The 25,211-nt window shown below is 56.9% G+C and overlaps 1 protein-coding gene and 1 long non-coding RNA gene across 11 annotated transcripts in view; one reads left to right on the top strand and one right to left on the bottom strand.

Annotated features, from left to right (window-relative positions):
* Positions 1-509: 509 nt before the first annotated feature.
* On the top strand, positions 510-5,868 carry LOC145722362 (uncharacterized). 5 transcript variants are annotated; one of them, XR_014146591.1, is made up of 3 exons: positions 510-3,307; positions 4,901-5,058; positions 5,521-5,868. It is a non-coding gene; the product is annotated as an uncharacterized LOC145722362 (long non-coding RNA). The 5 variants fall into 5 exon arrangements; XR_014146582.1 differs by having other exon boundaries at positions 4,846-5,058; positions 5,560-5,868; XR_014146585.1 differs by having other exon boundaries at positions 4,843-5,058; positions 5,560-5,868.
* Positions 5,869-9,818: 3,950 nt separating this feature from the next.
* Positions 9,819-25,211, bottom strand: part of VIPR1 (vasoactive intestinal peptide receptor 1) — a 33,342-nt gene continuing 17,949 nt past the window's right edge. For 2 of the 6 annotated variants that reach the window (XM_081825180.1, XM_031018921.2), the window contains exons 4-13: positions 20,195-20,301; positions 18,881-18,984; positions 18,297-18,429; positions 15,895-16,048; positions 15,303-15,363; positions 15,035-15,101; positions 14,577-14,668; positions 11,990-12,119; positions 11,701-11,742; positions 9,819-11,195 (exon numbers count right to left, since the gene is read on the bottom strand). In XM_081825180.1, the coding sequence (XP_081681306.1) occupies positions 11,004-11,195; positions 11,701-11,742; positions 11,990-12,119; positions 14,577-14,668; positions 15,035-15,101; positions 15,303-15,363; positions 15,895-16,048; positions 18,297-18,429; positions 18,881-18,984; positions 20,195-20,301 (1,082 nt within the window). In that variant the 3' untranslated portion in view covers positions 9,819-11,003. Of the gene's footprint in view, positions 11,196-11,700; positions 11,743-11,989; positions 12,120-14,576; positions 14,669-15,034; positions 15,102-15,302; positions 15,364-15,894; positions 16,049-18,296; positions 18,430-18,880; positions 18,985-20,194; positions 20,302-25,211 lie in introns of those variants that run through there. The other 4 variants (XM_081825177.1, XM_081825188.1, XM_081825196.1 and 1 more) reach the window with 4 other exon arrangements.

The following is a 25,211-nucleotide window of genomic DNA, read 5'->3' as shown; positions in this document are numbered from 1 at the left end:
GAGACCTTGGCAAAGCCAACATAGCAGCCCTCGGGGTGGGGGGGTGGGTAGGGAGGCCTGCCTTCTCTGCAGGCTCTGCTCCTGCTTCTCTGTGCCTGTGAGCCGGCCCTTACCCTGCGCTAGATTTCTGAGCACCGGCTTAGTTTTCCTCTCCCAGGACAGCCCCGCCACCAAGAGGCCAGCAGGAGGCGCAGCGGCCTGCCGGTTGTCAGGCTCCGGGCCCAGGGGACTGCCCCCTTCTGCAGAGGTCCTTCCTGCGGCGGCCGACAGAATTCCCAGAAAGTAAGCAAGTGCACCAGCCTCTCCTGCCCATATCCCAAACACACTGGGGGAATGCGTGCTCCCAGCTTCTCTCCACCATCTGTCCTGAGTGAAAAACTCTGGGGGTGGGGGGTGGGGTGGGGAGGGCAGAAGCTTCCAAAATAAACACTAAGTTACTGGGTTCTGGGATTTGTGAGTTGGCAGAGCCTTGGGACACCACCCGGTTCAACCCCCTTGTTGCTCAGGTGGGGAAGTTGAGGCCTGTCCGAGGGGGCCAGTGACAGTGCAGCCGAGAGCTGCGTCCCCTGGGCTGGGAATAAGGTGCTCTACATACCGCAGCACCGCAGAGAGGAAAAGGGGATGTTGGCCCATGAAAGATGCCCTTGCTGCGCCAGGAGGGCCGCGTGCCAGTGCAGGCTGATGAATTGCCTTCCTTTTTCTTGAGCTCCACCCGCTAATGGGGCCCGGGAGCAGAAGCGCCGCGTGACAACTGCCAAACGGCCTCGAGCAGTGCCAGTGAGGAGTGAGGCTCAGAGAGGAAGGGGTCCCCCTGGGTGCCCCTGGCGGGGAGGCGCTGCCTGGTTCTGCAGTCTGCTCTCCGATGTTGCTGGGTCGGATGTGCAAGGCAAACACTAGGAAGTTCACGGAAGAACAGGAAGGAAAGTACCTTTGTGACCTAGGATGGAAAAGTGCACTTAAAGAAAAATGCTACAGGTACAACCCTTGAGGCAAAATGATTAATCTCATTGCATGCAAATAAGGATGTCACGGGCAAAGTTAAACGAATGGGAGGAGATCTTTAGAATGTCTGAAACCAATAGGGATCACTATACAGCTTCTTACTGTTTTCATGTAATAAAAAGATCTTTTTTGAATAAATGATGAGTATGTTTTAACAGACTCTCACACAGTAGTAAAGCCTAAACTCGTGTTAACGTATGTAAAGAATATTGTATAGCCGTAGGTCAGCAAGAAAGACAGCAAGCTCAGTAGAAAAATGAACAATTTACAGAAGAGAAAAACCCAAAAAGCTAAGAAGCATAGGAAGATGTTTAAAATCATTAGAATTACAGAGAATCACATATTTAAACAACAGTAAAGTATCACCTCATGCCTATTAGTTTGGCAAAACTTAGAAAGCTGGATGGCATCAAGTGTTGGAGGGTGTGGGGGGATATAGGACTTCGTGCACAGGCCATCTGAAGGGCAATGCCACTGTCGTGGGCTGAACTGTGCTCTCCCCGCATGCATATGTTGAAGTCCTGACCCCCAGAACGTCTGTATTTGGAGGTAGGGAGAAGGCAGCCATCTGCAAGCCAAGGAAAGAAGCATCAGAAGAAACCAATCCCGTCGATACCTTGATCTCAGACTTCCAGCCTCCAAACCATGAGAAAATAAATGTCTGTTGTTTAGGGGCGCCTGGGTGGTGCCGTCGGGTAAGCATCAGACTCTTGGTTTTGACTCAGGTCATGATCTCAGGGTCGTGAGATTGAACCCCGGGTGGGACTGCACGCTCAGCATGGAGTCTGCTTGAGATTTTCTTTCTCCCTCTGCCCCTCCTGCTTGTGCTCTCTCTCTCTCAAAATAAATAAATCTTTTAAAAAAATTTCTGTTGTTAAACCACCCAGTTTGTGGTACTTGGTTATGGAGGCTCTAGCAAATGAATCTGGCTACCTACCCGAATTTCATGTGCACACTGGATCCTTCACTCCTGGTTCTATGTCCCTGGGAAATGCTTTGACAGATCCTTGAGGGGATAGGTATGAAGTTAAATTTTACGGAAGAATTACTTGTGTTGGGAGAAAGCAGTCTGTGTCTCCCATGGACAGATCAAGTGTGCAGGCTCACCATAGAGCACCACACTGCAGGAAGAAGTACCAGATTTAGATGTAATGCAGCAGCATGGATGGATCTCTAAAATGTAGAACTGAGTAGAAAAATAAGTGTATATGATTAGAAATATATGCACACGAAATGATAAAATACTTTGTAAGAACATATTTTAAAAAAAGATACGTGTTAAATACATTTGAGTGGTTGCCTACAAGGGGCCAGGAGCATGTGAGTTAGGGATAATAAGGAATTTAAAGAAAAGAGAGAAAGCTTGCTAGAGTCAGGGGTCAGGTCTGAGAGCCCTGGGTGAACTCTGGGGGCCTGCATTGCCCCTGGCGATCTTGCCCTGGGTGTGCCCAGCACTCACTGGACTGAGGCCCAGAAGGCCCACCTCTGCGGGGGCTCTAGCCCCAAATGCTGCCAGAGTGTTTGAGCCTCCAGGCTTTTCCAGTGGGCGAGGTGGGGGAACTGAAGCCGAGGCCAGGGGCTATAATGGTCAGGGAGGGCTTCTGGAACCGTGGGGGAGGGGAAGGGCAGAAAGCAGAGAGGAGGGGACTCAAGAGGGGAAAGTAGATGGGTGAGCCAGCTCTGGCCACAGGGGACTCCCTCCTTCCCAGATTCTTGCTGTCTGACCAGTAGTTTCCTGGCGGAGACTCTTTCCCACATGAGGCACTCAGCTGAAGGACTCTCTCACAGGGGATTCTCAGGGAAAAAGGAACACAGCTGCAGGAGGGACGGAGGTGCCCCCAAGGCAAGGCCTTCCTCCCACCCCAGAAACAAGTCTGTTCCCTGGCATGAGCCTGGGGAAGTGAAGCCGGAGGGGACTGAGTCTGGGCGGGTGAAGCTAACCAGGACCACCACTGCCCTGAGGGATTATTCTAGGCACATTTTCTGAGGCCCCAGGGGTAAGAGCAGGGGCCAGAAGCAAGGAACACAGGGCTAGCCGTAGGATGAACTTTCTCACAGGGCTGGTGAGCAGGGCTCAGGGAGATAGTGAGCACTCCACTGTGAAGGTGTGCAAACCGAGATGCGATGAGTCGGCCGGGACCTTGGAACACGCTGTCCCCATCTCGGAGACCTTGTCTCGTCCTGGGTGCTGGTGTCCGCAGGGACATCCGCCTGTCTCCCGTCGTGCCTCCTGTTGCGTCCATCCCATGAGGCGAGCCAGACGCCGGTCGCAGGAAACGGCCTGTGCCATCTTCCGTTTGAAAGAGTAAATATTAGTCTTTTCAAGAGCTACCTGTTCTGTGTCACTGGGCACCACTGGGGACACTGAACTGGGATTTGCAAGGGTGGGAGGTGCGTGCTCTTGGTCCCCACGCCCAGACAGAGTCTGTGGGCCTAACTGGTCACTGTTGCAATGGAGGGCAACAAGAAACAAGCCTCCCCGTGTCCAGGCGGGCATCCCCTCCTGGTCACTCAGGAAGCAGTGAGCCCCCGAGCCCCCAAGATGCACTCTCCTCACATACCGCTCAGGCTGCTGCTGCAGAGGCAGGGGGCTGCATGTTTTGACCTGGATCTTAAGGCCTTGGGCCCTGGCTCTGGTGTATATGGTTTAAAATCCTCTGATTTTGCAGCATTATCGGAAAGGGGAAATGACTTGCTTCTACTTCACTGTCACCCCCGGGGAGACCTCCTCTGACCATCCCAACTAACAGAGCACCCCCTCACTCTAGCCCCTCATCTTGCCTTCTTCCTTCTGTAATTTTCCTCATTTATTTTTTGTGAGCATCAGTGGTTTATGTTTTATTTTTTGATTATTGGAGTATCATTGACCTACCATGTTAGTTGCAGGTGTACAACAATTCTGTACATTACTCGGTGCTCACCGCACTAAGTGTCACCATCTGTCACCGTATGTTATTACGATACTATTGTCCACATTCCCTGTGCTGTACTGTTCATCCTCGAGTAATTTCCTCATTTATGATCTGACTCCTCCGTTAGGGGGGTCAGCGCTGTGAGGGCAGGGCCTTGGTCACGCTGTGCACACCGTCAGCGCTCGGTAGCTATTTGCTGAATGAATATTATGGCATCCATACCTTGAAGATATTAAACCGATATAATTCTCATCTCCTCACCGTCTGGAGCCACGCCATCATTATGACCCAGGGGACAGGCAGGGGTGGGGGATGAATGCCATCTCAGGGAGCAGGAAGGGAGGATGGGGGTGGGGGAGGAAGGAAAACCCACCTTCAGCTGGTGAGGAAGGAAACTCTCAGACATGTCCTGTTCTCATCCTCTGGGATGAAATCTTGAGGTGGGGGGGGAACCCTACACTATGAAAGTGGAGGGGGTGTGTGTCCCACTCTGCACTTGGAATCAGCCTCCCACGCAGCCTGGTGCCCCTCAGGTGGCCCTACTGGGTAAAAACAGTAGAGCTGTGGATTTGATCGCAAGAAAGTCGGAGTGAGCACCACCCAGCCTCCCTCAGCTCCCAGAGGCCTGGAAGGGATCCAGAAGCTCCTGCGTGCTCCCTGGGGCATGAGGAAGATGGCTGAGTTAGAGCCGGTGAGCCTGGCATGATGGCGCCGCCACGGCCAGTGGGGAGGTGAGGGGGGCTCGCACCCCGGGCTGGATAGCGGCTTGGCTGAGGGGCCACAGTGAGCCCAGGTGGGGCTGGATCTGCCAGGGCAGGCCCCGGGGCCCCAGCCAAGAGAGCAGGCTGTGGGTAGCTCGGCCACGGTGAGGATCCTAGTACACAGGGTAGCACCAGGACCTTTGTGCAAGGCTCCTTGTCTCTGCCAGAAGGAGGCCACCCGTACTGGACTGCCTGCCTCGTATCCTATGGACCTACTTTTTCCAGCTCCTACAGGAATAACCTGTTCCCTACCTCAGCTATCAACACTTTCTGCCCAGAGTTCCTCGGAAGCCATGGTAGGGACCCACCGGAGAACTCACGCATGGAAGTATCGGGGTGCTGACGTGGGCGGACCTCGAGCCCTTGACGGTGGGAGCCCGCAGGTAATGGGACCCTAGGGAGGGCGCTTCTGAGGGGCACCCGACCTGCTCCTCATAGATGATCAGAGCAGTGACCGGCACAATAACCCACCTTCCCTTTGGCTTTCCCCATCTCCGTTTCCCACTTCTCTGTCCCCCATTCCTATTTCCTGGCCACAGACTTCTGTCCCAGGCTCTCCCTCTGGGGACTCAGGCTACATGGCCACCTGGGCCTCTGTGCTAGAAAGCATCCGTTGGCACCCGGCATCCCTCTGCCCCTTCCATATTCCCATGTGTTGCAGGGGCTGGAAGGCTGAAGGCTCCCTTTCCCAGCACCCCCTTGCTGCTGGGGATCTGGACGCAGCCTAGGCTCTGCCAGAGGGACGCACCGCAGGAGGGGGTTGGGAGGCAGAAGGGAGGCCGAGGCCATTCTCCTTGCAGCGTGGTGGCTGCTGGGTGGGATCTGACAGACATGAGTTTTTGCAGCAGCCGGACACGGTGTTCCTTCCACTTTCTTGTCATCAGCTTCGTGGATGTGCAACTAGGAGGTTGGCAATGATTTCCTGCAAGGTGGCAGCTGGGGTGACGTGACCCACCACAGGGCAGAAGTGTGCCCTAACTTCCACTCCAACAAACCTTTCTACATGTAATTCCCTACATTAAATATCTTTCTGCACAAAATACCCAGAGTGTTTTGTCTTCCCTGCACTTAACCTTGACTGATTGGGCTTCCTCCCCTCTACCATATGCTGTGCCACCAGGCTCAGGTGGAGGGAAGCTGAAAGGCCATGTATTTACCCAAAGAGACATCCAGAAAGAGACTGAGAGTCAGCAGCCTTCCCCACCCCTCCTTCCTTATCAGATCAACTTTCCTTCTGGAAGTTGTATCCAGGGCTTAGGTATGTGAGCTGGTCCCGGCCCAGGACCCTGAGGAAAGTGTGCAGAAGATGGGTTCTGGGATAGTTTCTCTTTCTGATAAAAGGAGTCACACAGGAGACATTCTCTCTGCCACTGGATGGGGTTCTGTGAGAACATGATGCTTGGGGTACTGACCGCCATCTACGTCTATGGATGAAAGTCAAAATACAGAGGATGCCAGAGGAGACAGACAGAAACTACTAGGTTGAGCTACTGCATTAACCCCAGAGCCTTTTAGTAGGCGTCGCCCAGGCAGGACCTTTGCCCTCTGAGCCACGTAGAGGCTGGTTCAGAACGCTTCAGTTTTTTCCACGCTGACATGCTGGGACCCAGGGATGCTGGGACCTCTGGGAGCTGGGCTGGGACCAGGCTGAGGCAAATGAGGCATTTGTCTTAGATGCAAAATTTAAGGAGGTGGCAAAAAATAAAAAATAAAAATAAAAATTCAGTAAGCAGGATAAATAAAATTTTAATGCAATATTAAAAGCAATGCAAAAAAGACACAATGAACGGGGCGCCTGGGTGGCTCAGTTGGTTAAGCGACTGCCTTCGGCTCAGGTCATGATCCTGGAGTCCCTGGATCGAGTCCCGCATCGGGCTCCCTGCTCAGCAGGGAGTCTGCTTCTCCCTCTGACCCTCCCCCCTCTCATGTACTCACTCTCTCTCATTCTCTCTCTCAAATAAATAAATAAAATCTTAAAAAAAAAAAAAAAAGACACAATGAACAAGATGCCGAGATCTTTATAAAGAGACTAAAGAATTGGTGTCTCCTGCTAGGTCTGCTCTTGTGTTTCCACACAGGGCACTCTGGATGACTCTCACCTATGACAATCCATATGACGAAGCAGGGCTCCGGGATTTTGAGACTTGAGTTCAAGGACGGGCTCTGCCAATGACCTACTGGCGATTCCAAGCAAGTCCCTTCCCTTCTCTGGACTCTGGTTACCCCAGCTGTCCTGCATGGAGGCTAGGTCATTGCCAGGATGGCCTCCTGACCCGTCCTCCTCATCCCCATGGCCTGCCGAGGTTACTGTCCCTCTCCCTGGGAGGCTGTGTCTCCTGGGCCATTGACTCCTGGCTATTAATATCTCCGCCATCCCTGGCCTGATCAGGGTGTTTAATGACTGTCAGCTGTGGCTCCGGCCCCCTCCCTCGGGAGAGATAAGAGCAGTTCCTGTTCCCACATGGGGGGACCTGGGGGGAGGCAGGGTCATGGCTCAGGAAACAGGCCCTGGGCAAGTGGTGGGAATGCAGGGCCTGACGCTGACTCCTCACCCCACTGGGCCCAGCGCTGCTAGATGGGGGTGCCCGCAGCTGGGCCCCCTCCCCCATGGGAGTTGTCCTGGTCTCCCCACCCCTGCCTGCGCCTTGTTGCTTTAGATCCTGAGCTCAGTAGCCTTAGGGCTCTCCCCAGACATCCCACAGACATTACATAAAGCATGTGCCAAACGGGGTCATCATCTCCCCAAGCCCCCTCCTCCTCCTCCCTCACCTGGATGGTGGGTGGGCACCTTTTTTCTCGACTTACCCTTGGGGCCCTTCTCGGGCAGCCAGAGCAGTCTGCCCCAAGTCCACACTCATCCCCTTGGCCTCATTTAAGAAGCCTTCACTGGGTTCCTGCTGCTAAGGGCCAACCGCAGACATCTGCTTACTTGGATTTGGGTGTCCCTGGCATCCATCATGCCCCCTTGGGACCTAGAGATCCCTACTTAGTCCTCAGAGACGCCCCGATGTCTCTTCACCTGGGAAGCTGCTCCCTATCCATTCAGCTGGCACACTGGCCCACCCTCCTTGTTCAGCCTGTGTCCTAGAGTGGCAAGCACTGTCCACATGGTGGCCTCTGCCATCGAATTGATGCTGGTCCTCTGCACCGGGATGGTGGGGGGCTCCTTGCTCCTCTTTCCAGGAGGCACCCGCCTGAGTTAACTGGGCTTTGCCCTCAGGAAACTGGGGTCAGGGCTCAGTCAAGGGTCAGGGCCTAATGCGCGCCCGAGAGGCCCAGCTCTGCAGCTGGGACTCGGACAGGGATCACCGCGTGCCACAAAAGTCAGGGACCTGGGTCTGAGGGCCAGGCCCTGGGTCTCCCTAATCCTAGGCTGCCCCTGGGCTCACCAGTCCTGGGAACTCACTCCCTCTTCCCTCTTGTATTTCACTCTGAAATGGAGCTGAGGAGAGAGGCCTGCCCTCTGTGTCACCTGGCCTTCTGGGGAGGGGCCTGAACCCTGGTGTTTGGGGCCCAAAGGCCAACTTTGGTGAAGTCCTTAAGGTACCCACCAGGTGGCAACAGAGATGAGCTAGACTGGCCTGAGGAGTGCCCTAGGAAGCAGGAGAGACTGAGCAGCTGGAGGGAAGAGAGAGCACAGGAGAAATTCTGTTCCAGGGTCACCCCCCCCTCCATAGGCAGCTTGGGATGTCTGCCCATGGTCTCTGCTGGCTTCAGACATTGTTTCAGGTTCTCTCTGTTCCTGAATGCCCAATACTGGGCTTTTCACCTACTGCCACCTCTCAGGGCAGGACCCCACCGATAGTCCTCCCTTTTGCTGCCCGTGTCTTGGGTCTCTCCATGTTTGCTTCACTTACCACCCTCCTGGCTGATACATCTGGTCTCCCCAGGGCTCTCTCCTTACCCTGAAGCCATGACTCACTAATGGTCGATTTCAGGCACTGTGGTGGACGGGCTGGGTCCAGCTTGGTTTGGTGGCCCCTCCTGGCCTTCCCATAGCCCAGGCAGCCTGTGGGGTCCCTGACTTGGCAGGCGAGGTGCTGCCCTTTCCTCTGCAAATGCCCTGCTTCTAGAATCTGTTAACTCTTTCCATTTGTTTCCCCTCCTCCCCTCGCCACTCCTTCCACCAGCCTGAGCTCATCCCTCAGTTCCAGAGAACTGTTCCTTGTTCTCTCACAGCCTCTGTTCTCTGTGCATCCCTTGTTCCCAGTCTGCTTGGAGGTCTCCCTCCCATTGCTGTCCTCCCCGAGCCCAGAGGACAGAGCTGGTGGCAGAGGGCTCTGGGCAGCCCCTTCCTCCTTAGCCTCTCATGCCTTAGCCAGGAGCTAAGTCTAGCCAGCCACCAGGTGGAAACACTGAGGCCCAGAGAGAGACGGGGATCTGCTCAAGATCTATGAGAACGTCTGAATCAGAACTGGGACTAAAAGATTAGGGCTGGGTCTTCTGGACCTTACTGGTAGACAACGTCTCTGGAACCTGCCTGTAGCAAGACAGCCTCCTTGCAAGTTTGCAGGAAGTGGAAGCCAAGGGGTCAGGTCAGGCAGTGGCTTTGGAGACCTCTTGCTAACTGACATCGATTTCGCCCTCCTGCCTCTGCATCTAACCTTTTCCATTAGTCGTACTGGCTCTGTCACTCATTCTGGTGACGTCTGTTCTGTCCTCTATCTATCTCCTCTCAGCCGAACTCTGGGCAATGTCAACACTGTCGGCTCATACCCCACGTGCCCCTCCCCGTCTGCAGGCATCACTGTGGCCTGGAAAATGCTCCCACTTAACCATTTTGGCGACCACAGGCAGCTCTGGCAGCTGTTTTGCAGTGGTCCAAGAATGGAATTGTCTCCTCTTGGTTGGATTTAGAGGGTCAGGGGACACAATGAGGGCCTTAGGATACCAGGGCCTCTCATCCGAGGGTCCTCATCAGAGAGTGAGGACCTTCATCACTCTCAGAAGGCAGAGGGTACCGCTCAGTGAAACATGAGTTGAAGGCCTTTAGAACTGCGTGCTCCACCCCTGGAAGTGCCGGATTCCCATCCAAAGCCAGAGGGGTGGCGGCGGGGGCCCCGGAGACCTCCCCTCCTCTGAATGCGGGGAAACGGCTGTCCGTTGGAAGCCACATGGGAATATCATCCACCAGAGAAACCAAGCCAATTCAACCCACCATTTATTGTCGTACAAGCCTGCTTGCAGAACTGAGGGGGTCTTCTAGCGGGGGCGCGGGCAGGAGGCCACGTGGCCACAGGGTGCAGGGTCGACGGAGGAAGCTACGACCAGAGGCTCGGGTCCGGATGCCACACGGGCCAGAGGCCTCCGCAGCCACACTCCAGGCTGGGTCGCGTGGGAACGGGGTTGCCAGGAGTCCGGAAGGAGTAGTAGTGAGGGTTCAGTTTGTTACAATATATAAAGTGCAGCAGTTAAAAGAGCCTGTGCTTTCACCTTCCGGTGAGTCAGATCCGAGATCAAACGCCAGCTGCGTGACAGGCGAGGCACCGCGCTCCGCGAGGCTGTTTCCTCACCTGCGAGGTCGGGGCCGGACTCCCCACCTGAGTACGCGAGGCTCACGGGGCGCGGGAGTGCGCGCGTCTCTCAGCCGGGTTCTCCCAGCTTCCACAGCCCCGTAGGGCAGTCTCGACTGTTCCGGCCATCCTGGGACCACTCCACTTGAGCGGGGACCGTGGAGACGCTGGGCACCCCACGCGCAGGACCGCACCTGCGTGAGGCGGAGGAACGCCTCCACCGGGACGCGCGGGCAGCTCGGAGGGCGGCGCTGGGGGAGGGCACTGCATCTTGCAAGAGGTGCCGGAATGGCAATGCTTAACCCAAAGGAACTTGACGGCCGCGGCGGAACTTCAGGCCCTGTCGCCGTGGCGGCGGCGGGTGGCCTTCAGGCGCACGAGCTGCGTGTCCTCAGCGCACTCCCCGGTCCCACGTACACCGTGAGGGGACGCGCGGCGGCCTTCCCGGGATGGCTCCTGACGGCGCTGCGCGCCAGTCCCGCGAGCGGCTGCGCACTTCTGGCCCTTGATTGGCGGAGGGGGCGCCTGGGGGAGGAGTCTGACCACTGAGCTCCACCCCGCATCTGCCCGGGGCCCGAGCGCCCAGCGCACCCGCCTTTGCGCGCCCTCCTCTCCTCAGGAAAACGCTGGGGCAGAGTTCTCTAGGGGCGTCTGGACCGTGGCCTGGGGCGGGGGGACGGGGAGGGGGGACGGGACAGCCTCCGAGCCCAGGGCTGGGGCTGGCCTCGCCCGGGCAGGCCTCCGTCCCCGGTGCCGCCCCGGGGGTGGGTGGTGCGGCCGGGAGGGGCCGCCCTGGGCCCCTGGGCGCCGGGCGGTCAGACCAGGGAAACTTCAGCCTGGAAGCTGGAGGAACGGCGCGCGCCGGGGCTGACGCGGGTCAGCATGGACACCTGCGTGCTGCACGTGGCCCCGCTGCTGCCTCCCGAGGGGTGCTGGTATTTGAGGCTCGAGCCCAAGATGCCCTTCAGGTGCCAGCGCCGCCACTTCCGCCGCAGCTCCGCCTGTACCTGGGGGGAGTGGGAGGAGGTGGGAGGCAGAGATGATCAGAGTGCAGTCCAGGGAGGGAGAGGGGTGCTGCCTGGGGGTGGCTGTATTCCCGTTCTTCCGATCCCTGCCCTCCAGCTCATTTGGGCTCATCTGAGTGGATGGATTTCTGTGCTTTGTAACCAGGACTCCACAGTAACCGATGGCTGCCCACCCCCTTCCCCCACCTCCACTCGCCGCACACAGCTGCTTAAAAAACTGATGTGCACACGAATCCCAGGTGTGTGCGCGTGTGTCTTAAAATGCACATGCGAAGTCAGCAGGTCTGGGGAGCGGGGTGGGGGCAGAAATCAGCCCTTTTAACAAGGTCCTAGGTGTGCGCCCCCACCTGTTTTCTGGCCTGAGAACCACACTCGGAGTAGCAAGATTTAACCCATCCTTGCTCTGCACATATCCCATCAATGCTTCCAGACCCTGGGCCAACCAGAGTGTTATTGCCTGGCCCACCAAGGTCTGGGAGGGGCTTACCTCGCCATTGAGGAAGCAGTAGAGGATGGCCACCACAAAACCCTGGGGAAGAAGGGGGCAGGAGAGGTGAGGTAAACAGACTCCCGGAGCCCCCAGCCCTGTACCACCCCTGGCCCTGGCCCCTGTGTTCCCCTGGTTAACCGAAGAGCTAAGCATACAGCAGGTGCTTAATCAGTACTTATTACAGTGAAAAAAAAAAAAATGGAAGCCATTGGCAAGGGGCCAAGGCCCCAGGTTGAATACCCTTAAAGCCCAGAGAAGAATGCAGCCTTCGGTTGACGGTTCATACCTGGAAAGACCCCACGACGAGCTCAAAGACCATTTTCACTTCAGCTTTGAAGTTGTGGGGAAAGAAGACGAACATGAAGTAGTGCACTCCAAACAGGGGGATCAGCAGAAGGGTGGACTTGGCCAGCCTCCTGGGGACAGGAGAGGGGCAGACAGTGGGTACAGGAGGTAGGGACAACCGGGATGTGTGAGGATGGGCTGCTGGCTCCTAGAAATACTATGTGCACCTCTCTTCCTGCTCCAGATCTGCAGTGCCTGTTCCCTCATGCCCCTCAGCTCTCCTAGCCTGGAGGGAAGCATGAGGGAGAAAGAAACTCTATTCTCACCCTTCTAGAGGAGAGACTATAAAGGAGGCCAGTACTGAACCCTGAGGATGAGACATAGTCTTTCAAGCTCTATGGCAGCAAAGGGAGAGATGTTCTCAGCCCTCAGGAGATCTGGTTCCCCCTCTCCTGGTCTCAGTTTCCCTAATCTTTACAGTGGGGTAAATGTCTGCTCAACAGGATCAAATTACAGACACGGGGCCCACTGTAAATTCAGAAGTGCTTTGGGTGCTATAAAATGCAGTGCATCCAGGAGAAACCAATTCTCTACTGGGGATGAGGACATTAGGGAAGGAAGTCTCTGTAATTGGGGTGCTGACCACATATGCCCAAGGCCACTTGGGAGGATGCTGGGCATTCAAGTTTGTGCCTGGTTTAGTACAGCTCCCTGTCTCTGGCTTCTCTGCCGTCCACTCCTCTAGGAGCTGCCACCTTTTCTGGAATTGCTGCCCTCTCTCCCAGCCTCCCCACACCAATACACACCCAGCATGCTCGGAAGGGCCAGCGCCTCCTTCACCAGCCTTGTGTGCTGGGCAGGGCTGATACTCATTCTGAATGACTCTTCCCTCTCCGATGGAGCAGGGCTCATCCTGGTTGAGGCCTCCCAGCCACCTGAGCTCAGAGCCTGTCCAGGCAGCTCAGTGAGCCCATGGTTCCCTGGCTGGGAGAGGTCTGAGGGGCAGGGGTCTCTGCCTTTATCTTTTCTGCCTTGGCAGTCAGTCTGGGGAACCCTGGTCCTGGGTCTGAGGTCCCACAGCCGACTGGGGGCAGAGAAGCTGGCAATGCCCCTCCTGCTCCTTCCTGGACCCGGTTCCCAGCCGTGCCAAGATCCTGAGCACTGCCCATCCCTCTTGGGCCACAAACCTATCCCACGTGCCCAAGGTTGACAGATGGAGGCTTTCTTTAAATTGAAGGCTTATGGGGAGGTGGAGAGTGGGAGCTGACAGCCCCTCAGCGGGGAGCTCCATCTCCCATTCCCCCCCACCCCGTCTGCCTGCCAACAGCTGTTCTGTTTCTGTCTCACCCACAGGGACCTGGTGATGACCAGCTCTCTTTGCTTCCGATTCGAGCTCTTTGGAGCAGTTGTACGTTGGGGAAAACAGGGCCCCACAGGCAAAGCAAAGGATAGGGATGCACAGGCCTGATGTGCTGCCCCCTGGCAGAGGACAGAGCCCTGCAGGGCCTTCTGTTCTCAGACTGGAAGGGAAGCTCCTCCTACGCACCCAGCAGGGGAGAATGCCGTCACACCGGGAACGTGAGCCTTAGTCTCATCAGAGAGAATCACAGGATTCCAGAATAGAATCCTAAATCCAGCAGCTCGTGACATTCTAGACAAGAATCTTAGAACCACAGCACAAGACTCCCCAAAGAGAAGCCAAGCCAGGAACAGTCCAGAATCCCAGGACTGGAAGGCCCTTATGGGGCGCCCCAGGGTTGTCTGGTCTCCGCAGCACTGATAAGCCATCTCCTATTCCCATCTGTAGGCAGGCAGACCCCTACTCACCTCCCCACAGCCACCATGTCCATGTTTCTTTAGTTCTGTCCTCGAGCCCTGTTGTTCTCATGAAACCCTACCTAGTTCTCCAGTCCTCCCGGGAGTAGAGGACAGCCCTCACACCTTTCTAAGCAAGGAGCACGACCACTGTCCCATGGACACCATGCCCTCCCCTGCCATGGCGATACGCTCCCAGACCCCTGAAGAGGAGGGAGCGCGTGTCTGTTTCCTCACCTGTAAAATGGGAACAGTTTATAGGGGACTGTGTGGATGATATAAGACGATGCGTGGAAACCCCTTAGCACACGCCTGACACATAAACCGCAGGTGTTATTATTACTGGGGACTGCCGCATCCTGAATGTGGCTACCTCATTGTGCACCTGGGGGCTCCCCCGGGGCATGCATCTACTGTGCATTTACCGTGTCCCTTTTCTGTGCCAGGCACATGCCAGGGACTGGGCACATGGTGTGAATAAAGCACAGGTTATCTGTTGTCTTCTCAAGCTCCCTGGCTTGGCAGCAGGTGCATACCTGGGTCAGATCACCTGCTAGGTAAGTGACTGCAGGAGAAGCAGCCCTGGTGAAGGGGGGGGGCCTGGGTCAGGCAACACTTGTGGGCTGAGCCAGGTCATGGGGGTGGAGGTGGGCAAGAGGGAGGTGGCTATTTGCTGACTCCGGAGTCACCAAAGTTCCTGGAGAACTTCAAGGAAATGTGGGCAGATTTGAAGACCAGGGATGGGGACACTGGGGGACCCAGGGCATACTCACGAGTACGGGCTGCTGTCACTCTTCCCAACATCTGGGGACCGAAGTTTCTGAACCAGGATTCGGATGATGAGAATAAACAGGATAAAGTTCACCTGGTGGATGAGGTCAAGGTCAGAGAGGGGAGGCTGGGGTGTCCAGCTCCCTGGGCTGATGGCCTGTTTTTTTTCCCCAGGACCCTGCTGCCTGTCCATCTTATCTCTTCCCTAGCTTTTCCCCCTTTGGGCAGGCCATCTGGGAACTCTACTTCACATCTCTAAGGAATGGGCCTCCCAGTCCATTTTCTTTACCCTAGAGGAAGAACTGATGGGGAAAGGGATGGGGATAATCCTGCATAGGCACTGGGAAGCCTAAGTTTCAGGTCTGACCCTGACATGGATCTCTTGTGTGGCCTGAAGAAAGTTGACTACCCAAGCTGGGCCTCAGTTTCCCCATCTCTAAGTGGTGGGAAGAGGCCTTACCAAGATGGAGGTGAGGATGGGGGCCTTTATGATCCACCACAATGAGGAGTTGATGGTGTCCCAGCATCTGGACAGGGCATGGTGGGGGAGAATGAAAGCAGTTGTCCGTAGCCGGATTCAGAGACCCTCCCTGGTGTTCCAGCTCTGCCCCCAAACCGTTTAGAAACTACAGGCCCAGAGTCTGTTGCTCCCAGGTCCCCCTCATCCCACCCAGGGGATCTGCCCCAAGCGATGGCGGCCAGGGGGAGGGGGTGGGGTGGCAGCTCACCCATAATCCTCAAAATGGATCATGATGATGGTCCAGACAATGGTGAATGTGCTGGGCACCCCTGTCAGGGCCAAAGGCGAGAGAAAGAGAGGAGAGGGCACAAGGGAGAGGTTTAGGAGAAAGAACCAGGGAGAATGGGAGGGAGGGAGGGAGGGAGGAAAGGGTGGGTTGCCAGGGCTGCCACCTGCAGTTACATAGGTTGTTCACTGAGCAAAGATACTCACTCCACTGAGGGGGTGGAGCTCTATGCCTGAGGGGCTGTGTCCACCCAAAGGGAGAATCTTTTTCTAATTTTGACGGAGGCACTTTACAGACTAGCAGTGACCCTGTGTTTCAGGAGCTGAAGGGGAAATGGATGCTCACAGAACCTGTCCCACAGATCAGCCCTAGGTGCAGCTGCAGCCTGAGGGCACCTGCCCCAGGGTCAGATGTTTGGGGCACTTTTGTCAACTCTTGGCCAAGAGCCTGGCAGGCAGGACCCACAGCCCAGGGAGACCTAAGAGTGCAGGCAGGGTTGGCACCCACCCCCTAGTGAGCTCCCCAGGCCTCGCCCCTTCTGTCCCCAGCTTGGAAGCCCTCCCTGGTACCATACCCCAGCCGATGAGTATGTACCCCCAGAAGTACTTCCGCTCAGAGAAGAAGGAGACGGCAAGCAGGGTGTGCAGGTAGAGGCCCTCCACCAGCAGCCAGAAGAAGTTGGCCATGACACAGTACTGGAATAAGACCATGGCTGCCTTACAGCCCACCTGCAAGGGGAGGACAGAGAAGGGGCTCACTGGGGCTCACAGGAGTCCCCTGCCTTCCCCCAGTCTGTTTGGGGCAACAAACACAGTGCAGCAGGGCCAACTTAATCTCTCTGTTGTTTTTGCATTGTCCCCTTAGAAATGTCCCCGGTGGTTTTCCCATTATCCTTGATTTTAGATCATCTGATATTCTGGGATAAGCTTGCAATTTTAATTATCCATCCATCAGTTTAGCATCTATTCATTTTCCTTCTATATATCTACCCACCCACCCACCTATCCATTTCTTTACCCATAAGATACCCACTACCAGCTCACCCGTCTGTCCATCCACCATCCATGCATCCACTGATCATTTATTCATCTTCCCATCTATCAATCCATCCATGCACTCACCCATCCATCTCTCCATTCTTCTACCTTTCCACCTACTAGACACCCACTAGCATCCATCCACCTAAACATCCAGCAAGTCATGCATCCATCCACCTATCTACTCACCCACCCCCTACCAATCATCAATCCAATTTTTCTTGTTTTACCCATCTATCCTTCCACCTACACAGCCATCCATGCACCGACTTACTCAGCCATCCCTCTACCTACCCATTCACTTAACCCCTTCCTCACCCACTCATTCACCTTATTGCAATAAGGATTGAAGGTAGCTGGAAGAAGGGAGAATTCTTGCTTGAGTTCGCAAGAGTTGCCTGAGTGTGTGGGGCTATGCACTGCGGGCTGTGGAGTGGGGCCCTGATGGAAGTGTTGAGGACAGATGAGGGCAGAGAAGAGGCAAGAGGAGAAGGAAGTAGAAATGAAGAAGAGGAGAGGGAAGGGATGGTCATTCCTCCTGGGGGCAGAGGAGCTGGCAGGAGAGTGGGTTCCCCAGGCAGGTGAGGACAACGGGAGAGTCAAGGGGATCCCTGAGTAGGGCAATCAGGGGCTCTGGGTGGCCCACCTGGCATGACCAGAAGGTCCTCTGGGCCCTCTGTCCTCTCCCAGAAACAGTCTTCCATTTCAGAGAAAGCCCAAAGAGCTGTGAGCCAGAGCTTAAAGCCATCCCCTTCCAGGAAGCCCTCTAGATTCCACGCCTCCCTGGAACACAGGTGCCCACCCTTCCTTCCTGTGCCCTTGGCTTTAAGACATCCTCAGATAGCAGCTTGCTCTCCTGTCCCTCTGGCTGCAGGCTCCTTCCTCGGGTGGCACTCCAGTCCTGTCAGCTACAGGGGGGCTGGTGTCCCCCATCCTCCCCCACTTGCTTTACAACTAGAATAGCTCATCTCTTTAACAGGACAACTATCTCTGCTTCTTGCCTTAGAAAAGCTTCAGATAGTTGCTAATGAACTGGGAAGCCAGTCTCCACAACTCTCCTTAACAAGTGTGCTGGAGACTTCCTGGCTTCCCAGGGTCCCAGTTCCTGGGTGGGATCCTCTGAGGAGCTCTGGGATTGGCCAGGGTGGCCACCCTGGGTTTTCCCTCCCTCTTGTCAAGATGCCCGAGATTCCACCATCATAGGTTTATTCTCTGGGGAGAAGGTATTGCTGACCCCCGAAATAATGCACTGCCTTTGACGTCCCTCATGAAACAATGAGTCCTTGGCCATAAAAATCATAGGAATAGGTGGGAGCCAGGGCTGGTCTTGAGCTCTCTGTCCTAGCTCTGGGGCACTCAGAGAGGGGGCCCAGTGCTCACGATCACTTGGAGATGGACCCCTTAGTGATGGGCAATGAATTCTTTAGACACTCTCTTAACTTCCCTTCCCAAGGAAGGCCCAGAACGGGGCTGATGGCAGGGGAAAAAGGGAATAGAAGGGCTGTGTGTTTGGACTGGCTCCAGGTGGTGGTGGTGGGTGGAGGGGTGTAGGAAGGAAGCTTGGAAGTCCTTGCAAGATGGGGAAACTGAGGCAGGGAGTTCCTGAAGGTCACTTGGGAAGTCAGCAACAGTGGCGGGACGGGGGGGTTGTGGACTCTGGCCATAAAATGTCGCATTTCCCACCCAGGAGAGGCATTTGTCATGGGCACGGGCAGATCTGTGAGCTCCCGGGGAAGCTGAACACCATCTCCTGCTGCTGGGAGGGGAGTGGGATTCAAGGAGCTGCAGATGGCAGCAGATGGGGGGTTGGCCATCCTTGGTGACAGAGAGAAGAGGAAGGAGGAGAAACCAAAGGGGGAGAAAGTGGGAGAAGAGGGATCAAGTGTGAGAAGGTGAAGGGGAAGAGGGAGAGAGAGGTGGCCCTGGGCAGGGTTCTCACCGAGCCCATGGTGCAATGGTTCAGCTCCTCGCTGTCGAAGAGGGTCAAGTCTTTGATGAAGACAGAGGCGGCCCTCAGGATGAAGGACATGAAGAGGTGCATGTGGATGTAGTTCCGCGTGCAGTGGAGCTTCCTGAGCAAGGCGGGCAGAGCTGGGCGGCTGCAGGGGCCTTGGACCCCCACCCCAACCACACTGTCCAGTGCTCTGCGCACGCGCGCAAGGGTAAGGCAGGGGCAGCATGTGGCCTCCAAGTGCAGGCCCCGCCCACAGGTACCCCAGCCCCAGGGCAGCCTGGCCTCCCAGTGCTTCAGCCTCCAGGGCCGGCCCCACCCTCTGGTGCCCTATCCCGGGCTCGGCGCCATCCTGTGGGGACTAGGCTGAGACAGGTGGACCACTCTGAGCAGCTTGCTGTCTCCCCAGGATGTTGGCCTGGCAGGGGACGGGGACAGGGATTGTGTGCTGCCTGGGTGCGAGGGGGGTGACCGGGGAGGGGGCCAGAGCACGACTGGGCCAGGCTGGGCTCGAGCAGAGAAGCGAGCTGGCTGGGTCCGCTCTGAGGCTTGTTGTTGGGGCTAGACCTCACCTGAACAGGCTCAAGATGGCTGTGGCAACGAGAAGGGCAGCGAGGGACAGGCTGTGGCCAATGGTGTAGCTGGTCTTCACGAAATTGTAGAACATGGACTGCTGCTACAGGGGAGAGCGGGGGGGGGTGTCCGAGGTGGAGTTGTGGGGGGCTCATCTAGGGGGTACTGGCAGGGGTGTGTGCCCTACACACCCTGCCTCCCATCCCTGCCTTGGCAGATGAAGGGGCCCAGGGCTTGGTCCCCCAACAGCCCAACACTCTCGCCCTTCAAACTCCATATGAGGCCCTTTCCCTGTGCAGCAAGAGAGGCTGCAGGGCATGAGGGTGCCAAAGAAGACACCGCGGGTAATTTGCCCCCGTGGGCTCAGAGGCAGCGGTCTGCAGGGTGAGGGCAATCTGGCCTTTCAGGGGGTGGCAGGACGAAGCTAGAATCCAAGGGCTTCTTGCTGGATGCCTCCCCAGTGCCCTCCCCAGGGACACACATGCAGACGCCTGGTCACTGGGCCCTTCCCTTCTCACTCTCCACGTCCCACCCCTGCCGGAGTCCAGGCAAGTGGTCAAGTGGGATTTAGGGGATTTAGATCCTGCCTGAGGAGCTGGTGGGCTTTGAGGGCCTCTGAGGAAGTTGCCCTCGTGGGAGGAGTGAAAGCTCTGAGAAGAGTGTCTGGGGGTGGGACAGACATCACAGCCGACAGACACATGTACACACCTGTGTCCCCACACCAAAGCAGTGAGGGGCTCCTAGCTGACGACTCCAATTACACTCTACCTTCCTGTCAGAATCCCTACCTGGCTCCTGGGCCCACATCCATACAGTGAGCACATCTTCACCTGCTCCAGGGCATCTCCCTGTCCTGGGACTCAGGACCACGGTCCTGTCCCTGTTCCTGTCCCTGGCTGGCTGCTGGGTATCTGAGGGTGGTCCTTCCAGGATCTGCCCCTCAGTTTCTCCTCTGCATGAGACGGGAAGATGAGGCCTGCCTGGCCTGTCCCCTCTAGGGAGGGAGCAAGGCTCCCACGAGGCGCTGGGGTGGCCCAGCCGGGGGATGCTGCTTCAGCTTCTGCTGCTCTGCGTCATCCTCGTGAAAGCCCCCTTCCTGTTCCAGGTCAGGGAGAGACAAGGGGATGAGCCCCTGGAAGTGCAGGTCTGGTGAGGGAGGAGGCTTGGGCAGGGCGGAGCCTCCCCCCCTACCTGGAGTCCTGGCTTCCACACAGACAGCAACCTTACTCCTTGCTAGGAGAGAGTGGGAGGAGCCTTGCAGGTGGATGCCCGCTGGGGGGTGGGGGGTGGGGCAGGGGTGCACTGAGGCCCACCTGGTCCAAATCTGATGCCTTGTCATCCCAGCCACAGGCAACGGGGTAGGGGCCAGGCTCCAGGTGCGTCCAGCCCTCGTGGGTGCAGCTACGGCTCACGTTGCGGCCTGGGCAGAGGGCGGGGGTGGAGAAGAGAGAGGTTGAGGCTGGGAGCAGGGTGAGTCCATGAGTAGGCGTGGGGCCTGGCTGTCTCTGAGCTCACCTTATCCCTGCCACCCCCGGTTGTGATGGGCTCCAGCCGCCCTGCCCTAGACCCCGGGGCATCATGGGGGACTTGGGGTGGGGAAAATCTCCTCCAGGGCTGCCCAGGGGGACCCTCCAACACGAGTGACAGTCAGAGCAGACCTTCCTGGGCTCAGCCCTGCCCCTTGTCATGTCTGAAACTGAACCCCGGTGCAAAATAAATAAAGTGATCCTCGTCACAGCCTGGATTCTTGGTACAGAATGACCTGTGGCCCTCGTCATGAGCTGAGTGTTCACCCTTGTCACAGGGCCACAGGCGCTGGTGTGGCAGAGGGTTTCTTTGCCCAGTGGGTACTGACAGGTGCCCTCTGGCTGGGCCGAGGGGCTCCTCCTGGGTCAGTCTGCCTGGGCCGACGGGCCTGCTTTCCTCCCTCACCCAGCGTGGCTCAGACATGCCACTGGAGAGGGACCAAAGGTGAGGCAGGAAGGAGGACGCCTGATAAGGGCGCAAGTCTGAAATCCTAAGTGGAGAAGCAGGGAGTCCTGGCCAGGGAAAGGCAGAGGCGTGTGTGAGGGCTGATCAAGCAGCACAGCCCTGCAGGATCTTGGGGCTGAACTTCGCTGCGGCTGGGGCTCCAGGGCTGTGGCATCCTCCACTGTCCTCAGAGGCCCAAAGCTGAAGCAAAGGGACAGGACCTACTAAGGGGGCCTGTGGTGTGAGGGCTACCCATGTGGTGGCCCGCTCTCTAGCCCTGGGGAGGGGATGCAGAGAAAATGGGGGAGCCAGAGAAGAGCCCAGGACTCACTAAAGAGCACCCAGGGCTGAGTCCCGGAGAAAGGTGGCTTGTTGGGGTGGGAGGGAGGCGGGGAGAGGAGAAGGAGAGGAGGAGAGAGAAGGGGCAGGAGGAGGAGGTAAAGGGATGGAGGAGGAGGGAGAGTATGATGAGGTGAGATGAGGAAGAGCTGAGAAAGAAGAAGGGTCCCTAATGTCCTCGCCCTGTAGCTCCTTCCCCACCAGCAGCCCAGCCGCTCTCATCCCTGGGGTCACCAGCATCAGCACCAAGTGGCATCACCACCACCAGCTCCAGCACAATGGCAAGTTTGGAGAACCTTCGTTTGTTGCTACCGGACAGAGCACTTGAGGCCCAGCGTCTTACTGGATTCCCTCAACCCTCCGGTGAGGAAGGGAATCCCATTTCCCGCTGGAGAAGCCAGGCTCCCCGAGGTTGGTCACCTGCCCCAGGCCACACGGAGAGGAGAAGCTACGGCAGGTGTGATCCCCAGAGTCGTCCCAGGCGACCTTGCCCCCGCCTGCACTGAGGGGACCTGAGGACTTGTTTCGGGTGTCCAGGCGCAGAGCTGTAGGAGGAGTCGAGCTATCCTGAGAGCTCGGGGAGGGTCACTGTGCATGTGCATTTAATATTTCTCAGCTTGGCTTGGAATACACCCGACCGGGTGATTCCCTGTCCGCTATTTCTGGAAATCCTCCTGGCCACCCTTTGAAAGAGGTTCTTAACCACCCTACTTGATGGCCAAGGAATTGAGGGACAGCCAGGGAGGAGTAGCCCGGCCTGGGTCTCTTCCCACTGCGAGGTCCTGGAGCCAGCAGGAGAGACTCCGCTGAGGCAGAGGTGTCGGGCTGGGCCAGTTCCTGACTTGGCAGCCCTTTTCTGTGCCGGCCTCCCAACGGCCCTGCTGCAAGAGGCTCCCAGGGCAAGAGAGACAGCCTCACTCAGCCCCTTAGTTTTCCCCCCATGCAGCCTGGGTAGGCTTCAACCAGGCCTGCCTCAGCCCCAGATCTCAGGACCTCACCGAGGACCCCTCCCAGGATCTGATTCTTGTGCGGACTTCCCCCACCAACCGGGGGCCTGGGGCAAGTCAAAAAAGGCAACAAGGCCACATCAGCCAGCCTTGAGGTTGGGACACCAATGCCTCAAGTTTTGAGCTCCTCACTGGCCAGAAGGACCAGGGCTCAGTGAGGCCAGGCCCGTGACATAGCGGACACCTGGTGCCATCATGAATTAGGTGACCCATCAGCATCCACACCGCAGGCGCTGGGGACAGCAAATGTGACTGTGTTATAGCTAGCCATTAGGAGTTATTACGAGTTTCACTGAAGGAGGGGGATGCCAAGGCTGAGAGAGGTCGGGTGACTTGCCTACGGTCACACAGCAAGGAGGGAGCAGGCTTGGGATACAGTCGTGGGTTAGCCTGGCTCCGCATCTTTCTGGGCTCCCAGAGTGGCTGAAGGGGCACCCTGTCCCCTGGAAGGCTGGCTGCCCCAGATATCGGGGGATGGGAGCGGATAGCGGGTCATCTTCAGGGTTGGGTGGCCTCTTTGTAGAGCCCTGGGATTGTGGCCCAGGTCTCCAAGGGAACTATTCTTGAAGAGAGCTCTCAAGGGTGGCCACCATGAGACCCCAAGAAGCAGTCCAAAGTCTGTCTCCAGCCTGGGCCTGGGAACCAGTAGAACTTGTGTGTGTAGAGGGAAATATGGAGGGGGAAAGGGAGGGGCTAGGGACTTTAACCCCACAGTCTCCCAGTTTCCTGCGGCTCACTGGGTCACACAAAGAAGTCACTGCCCTCCCTCCCCGCCTCCCTGGGCTCTCCATGAGAAAAGCACAGCTCAGTGAATGGAAGTAGAAACGGGAATTGCTTCCTCCTGCTGCTCTCTCCTCCCCTCCCCCATCAGTCACCAGTCCCATCCCAGCTACCCTTCCTCACCACCACCACCATCTTCTCTCTCCGGAATTAGGCAGGAGCCTCCTGATGGGTCTCCCTGCTTTCCTGTCCCCTCCAACCCGCCCCCAACCCCGAGATAGCTGAGGAGATTGCTCTCAAACCTAGCTCTGACCATGGTGCTCTCCGGCTGAAATCCTGTCAGTGGTGCCCCGTCCCAGTGAGCCGGGGCAAACGTCTCAGGTTGGCGTCAAGACTTTCTTATCTAGGGCTTCACGATGCAGGGGGTGGAGTGGGGCGAGGAGGTGTCCCACAGACCCACAGACATGGGTAATGCAGCCCATGTGGAGTCTTCTCAACGAAAACATCGATCCTAGTTGTCACTCTTAAAAAATGTCTCTTCAAATATTTCAAGGTAAAAACACCACAGATGAAAGACGTGAAGACCAGGAATCAAAGGACTAAGCCCCCATAGACATTTTGGTGCCTTGATGAGCAGTCCCTTGCCTGGCCAACACTCCTCCTCCACGGTTGTTACCACCCAGCCTGGGGAGATGGCTTCTCTCTAACTCTACAGTCTTTATCCTCTTCAGGTGTCTTCAGCTTTCCCTGTAGAACTACGACCCTTCCAATACTTCCAGGGAGGACATTCCTTCCCCAGTCCTGTTACCCAAAGGGGTGAGAGTTGGGGTTGGCATTGTCCCCGCTCTACACTTGCCTTCTCGCAAACCTCCCTCTTTGGAGTTTAAGGTCACTGGCTCACACCTTCTTCCCAGGAAAACACGCCCTCTTTCCCTTCCATTTTTAGCCCCTAACCTGGTCTCCTATTTCTCTCCACCCTTTTCAGAGGCTAAGGCCACCAGGTATAGCTGTGCAGGTTGTTCACTGCACAAGGGGATCTGGCTGATAAACATGGTGGCTACAGTCTACCTCATATTCAACTTGTCATTAGGTGGGTTCTGGTGAGAGGCTGAGGAGGGGCTGCCTTCTCATCTGCACAAAGGCACATGTGGGCCTCGATGAGGCTGGCAGCCTTGGGGGGGGGGGGCTAGCCAGAACCATCCAGGTTCTTAAGTGAAGGAGCTGCCTTGACAATTCCAGCAGGGACAGAAGGAAAAGCCGTCGGGAGGAATGCAATTAGCCGAGTGTCAGGGAGGAACACGAGTAGCAGGCACTTCCAGGGATCTGAGAGAAGGCTGGTTGCCAGGCTCTGCGGATTGGACACACCAGAGCTGCCGGAGTTCATCGCCTACCTGCCCAGGTGCTGGGTTCCCCCGGAGAGCTGGGCTAGGTGAGAGCTGGCCTGGATTACGGCACGTTTCTGACTGCTCCCAGACTCCTCAGGGAGGGCACCGACATATCTCTCTCACTGCTGAGGTCATGACACTGAGCACTGGGCGGAGGGGGAGGGGGGGTGTGCAAAACCAGCCTGCAACAAAGAGTCCCTTTGGCCCACCACCTGTCCCCATTTTACAGAGAAACAGGTACAGAGAGGGAAAGGCCACCTGGAATAAGAGATGTCCAAGAGTCTTTCTGCTCAGCCTCTGAATTCTTATCTAGGTCCTGCTCCTCTTAATCCTTCCCCCTCCAGACCTGCTCCTCCCTTGGGTCATTCCCCCTCCAGACCTGCTTCTCCCTCAGGTCCTCTCCCCTCCAGACCTGCTCCTCCCTCAGGTCCTCCCCTCTCCAGACCTGCTCCTCCCTGGGTCCTCCCCCTCCAGACCTGCTCCCTCCTTGGGTCTTCTCCACTCCAGACCTGCTCCTCCCTGGGTCGTCTCCCCTCCAGACCTGCTCCTCCCTTGGGTCCTCTCCACTGCAGACCTGCTCCTCCCTTGGGTCCTCCCCCTCCAGACCTGCTGCTCCCTCGGATCCTCCCCCCTCCAGACCTGCTCCTCCCTTGGGTCCTCCGCCCTCCAGACCTGCTCCTCTCTCAGGTCCTTCCCTCTCCAGACCTGCTCCTCCCTCAGGTCCTCCCCACTCTAGACCTGCTCCTCCCTTAGTCTTTGATGAGTCTCCCAGCTCATCAAACCTAGACCCAAGGAGGACATGCTGGATCCCTCACTCCCTGCCATGAGTCACGCACACCCTTCTTAGGCAAGTTTCCCACTTCTCTCCTCTGCCATGCTCCAGGTCCAAACCATTACCTTGTGACTGG

This window comes from Leptonychotes weddellii, chromosome 1 (assembly GCF_054177405.1).
Source record: "Leptonychotes weddellii isolate Sample4059 chromosome 1, ASM5417740v2, whole genome shotgun sequence".
Taxonomy (NCBI): domain Eukaryota; kingdom Metazoa; phylum Chordata; class Mammalia; order Carnivora; family Phocidae; genus Leptonychotes; species Leptonychotes weddellii.
The sequence above is the reverse complement of the archived record's forward strand: the minus strand, read 5'-3'. Positions and strand labels throughout refer to the sequence as shown.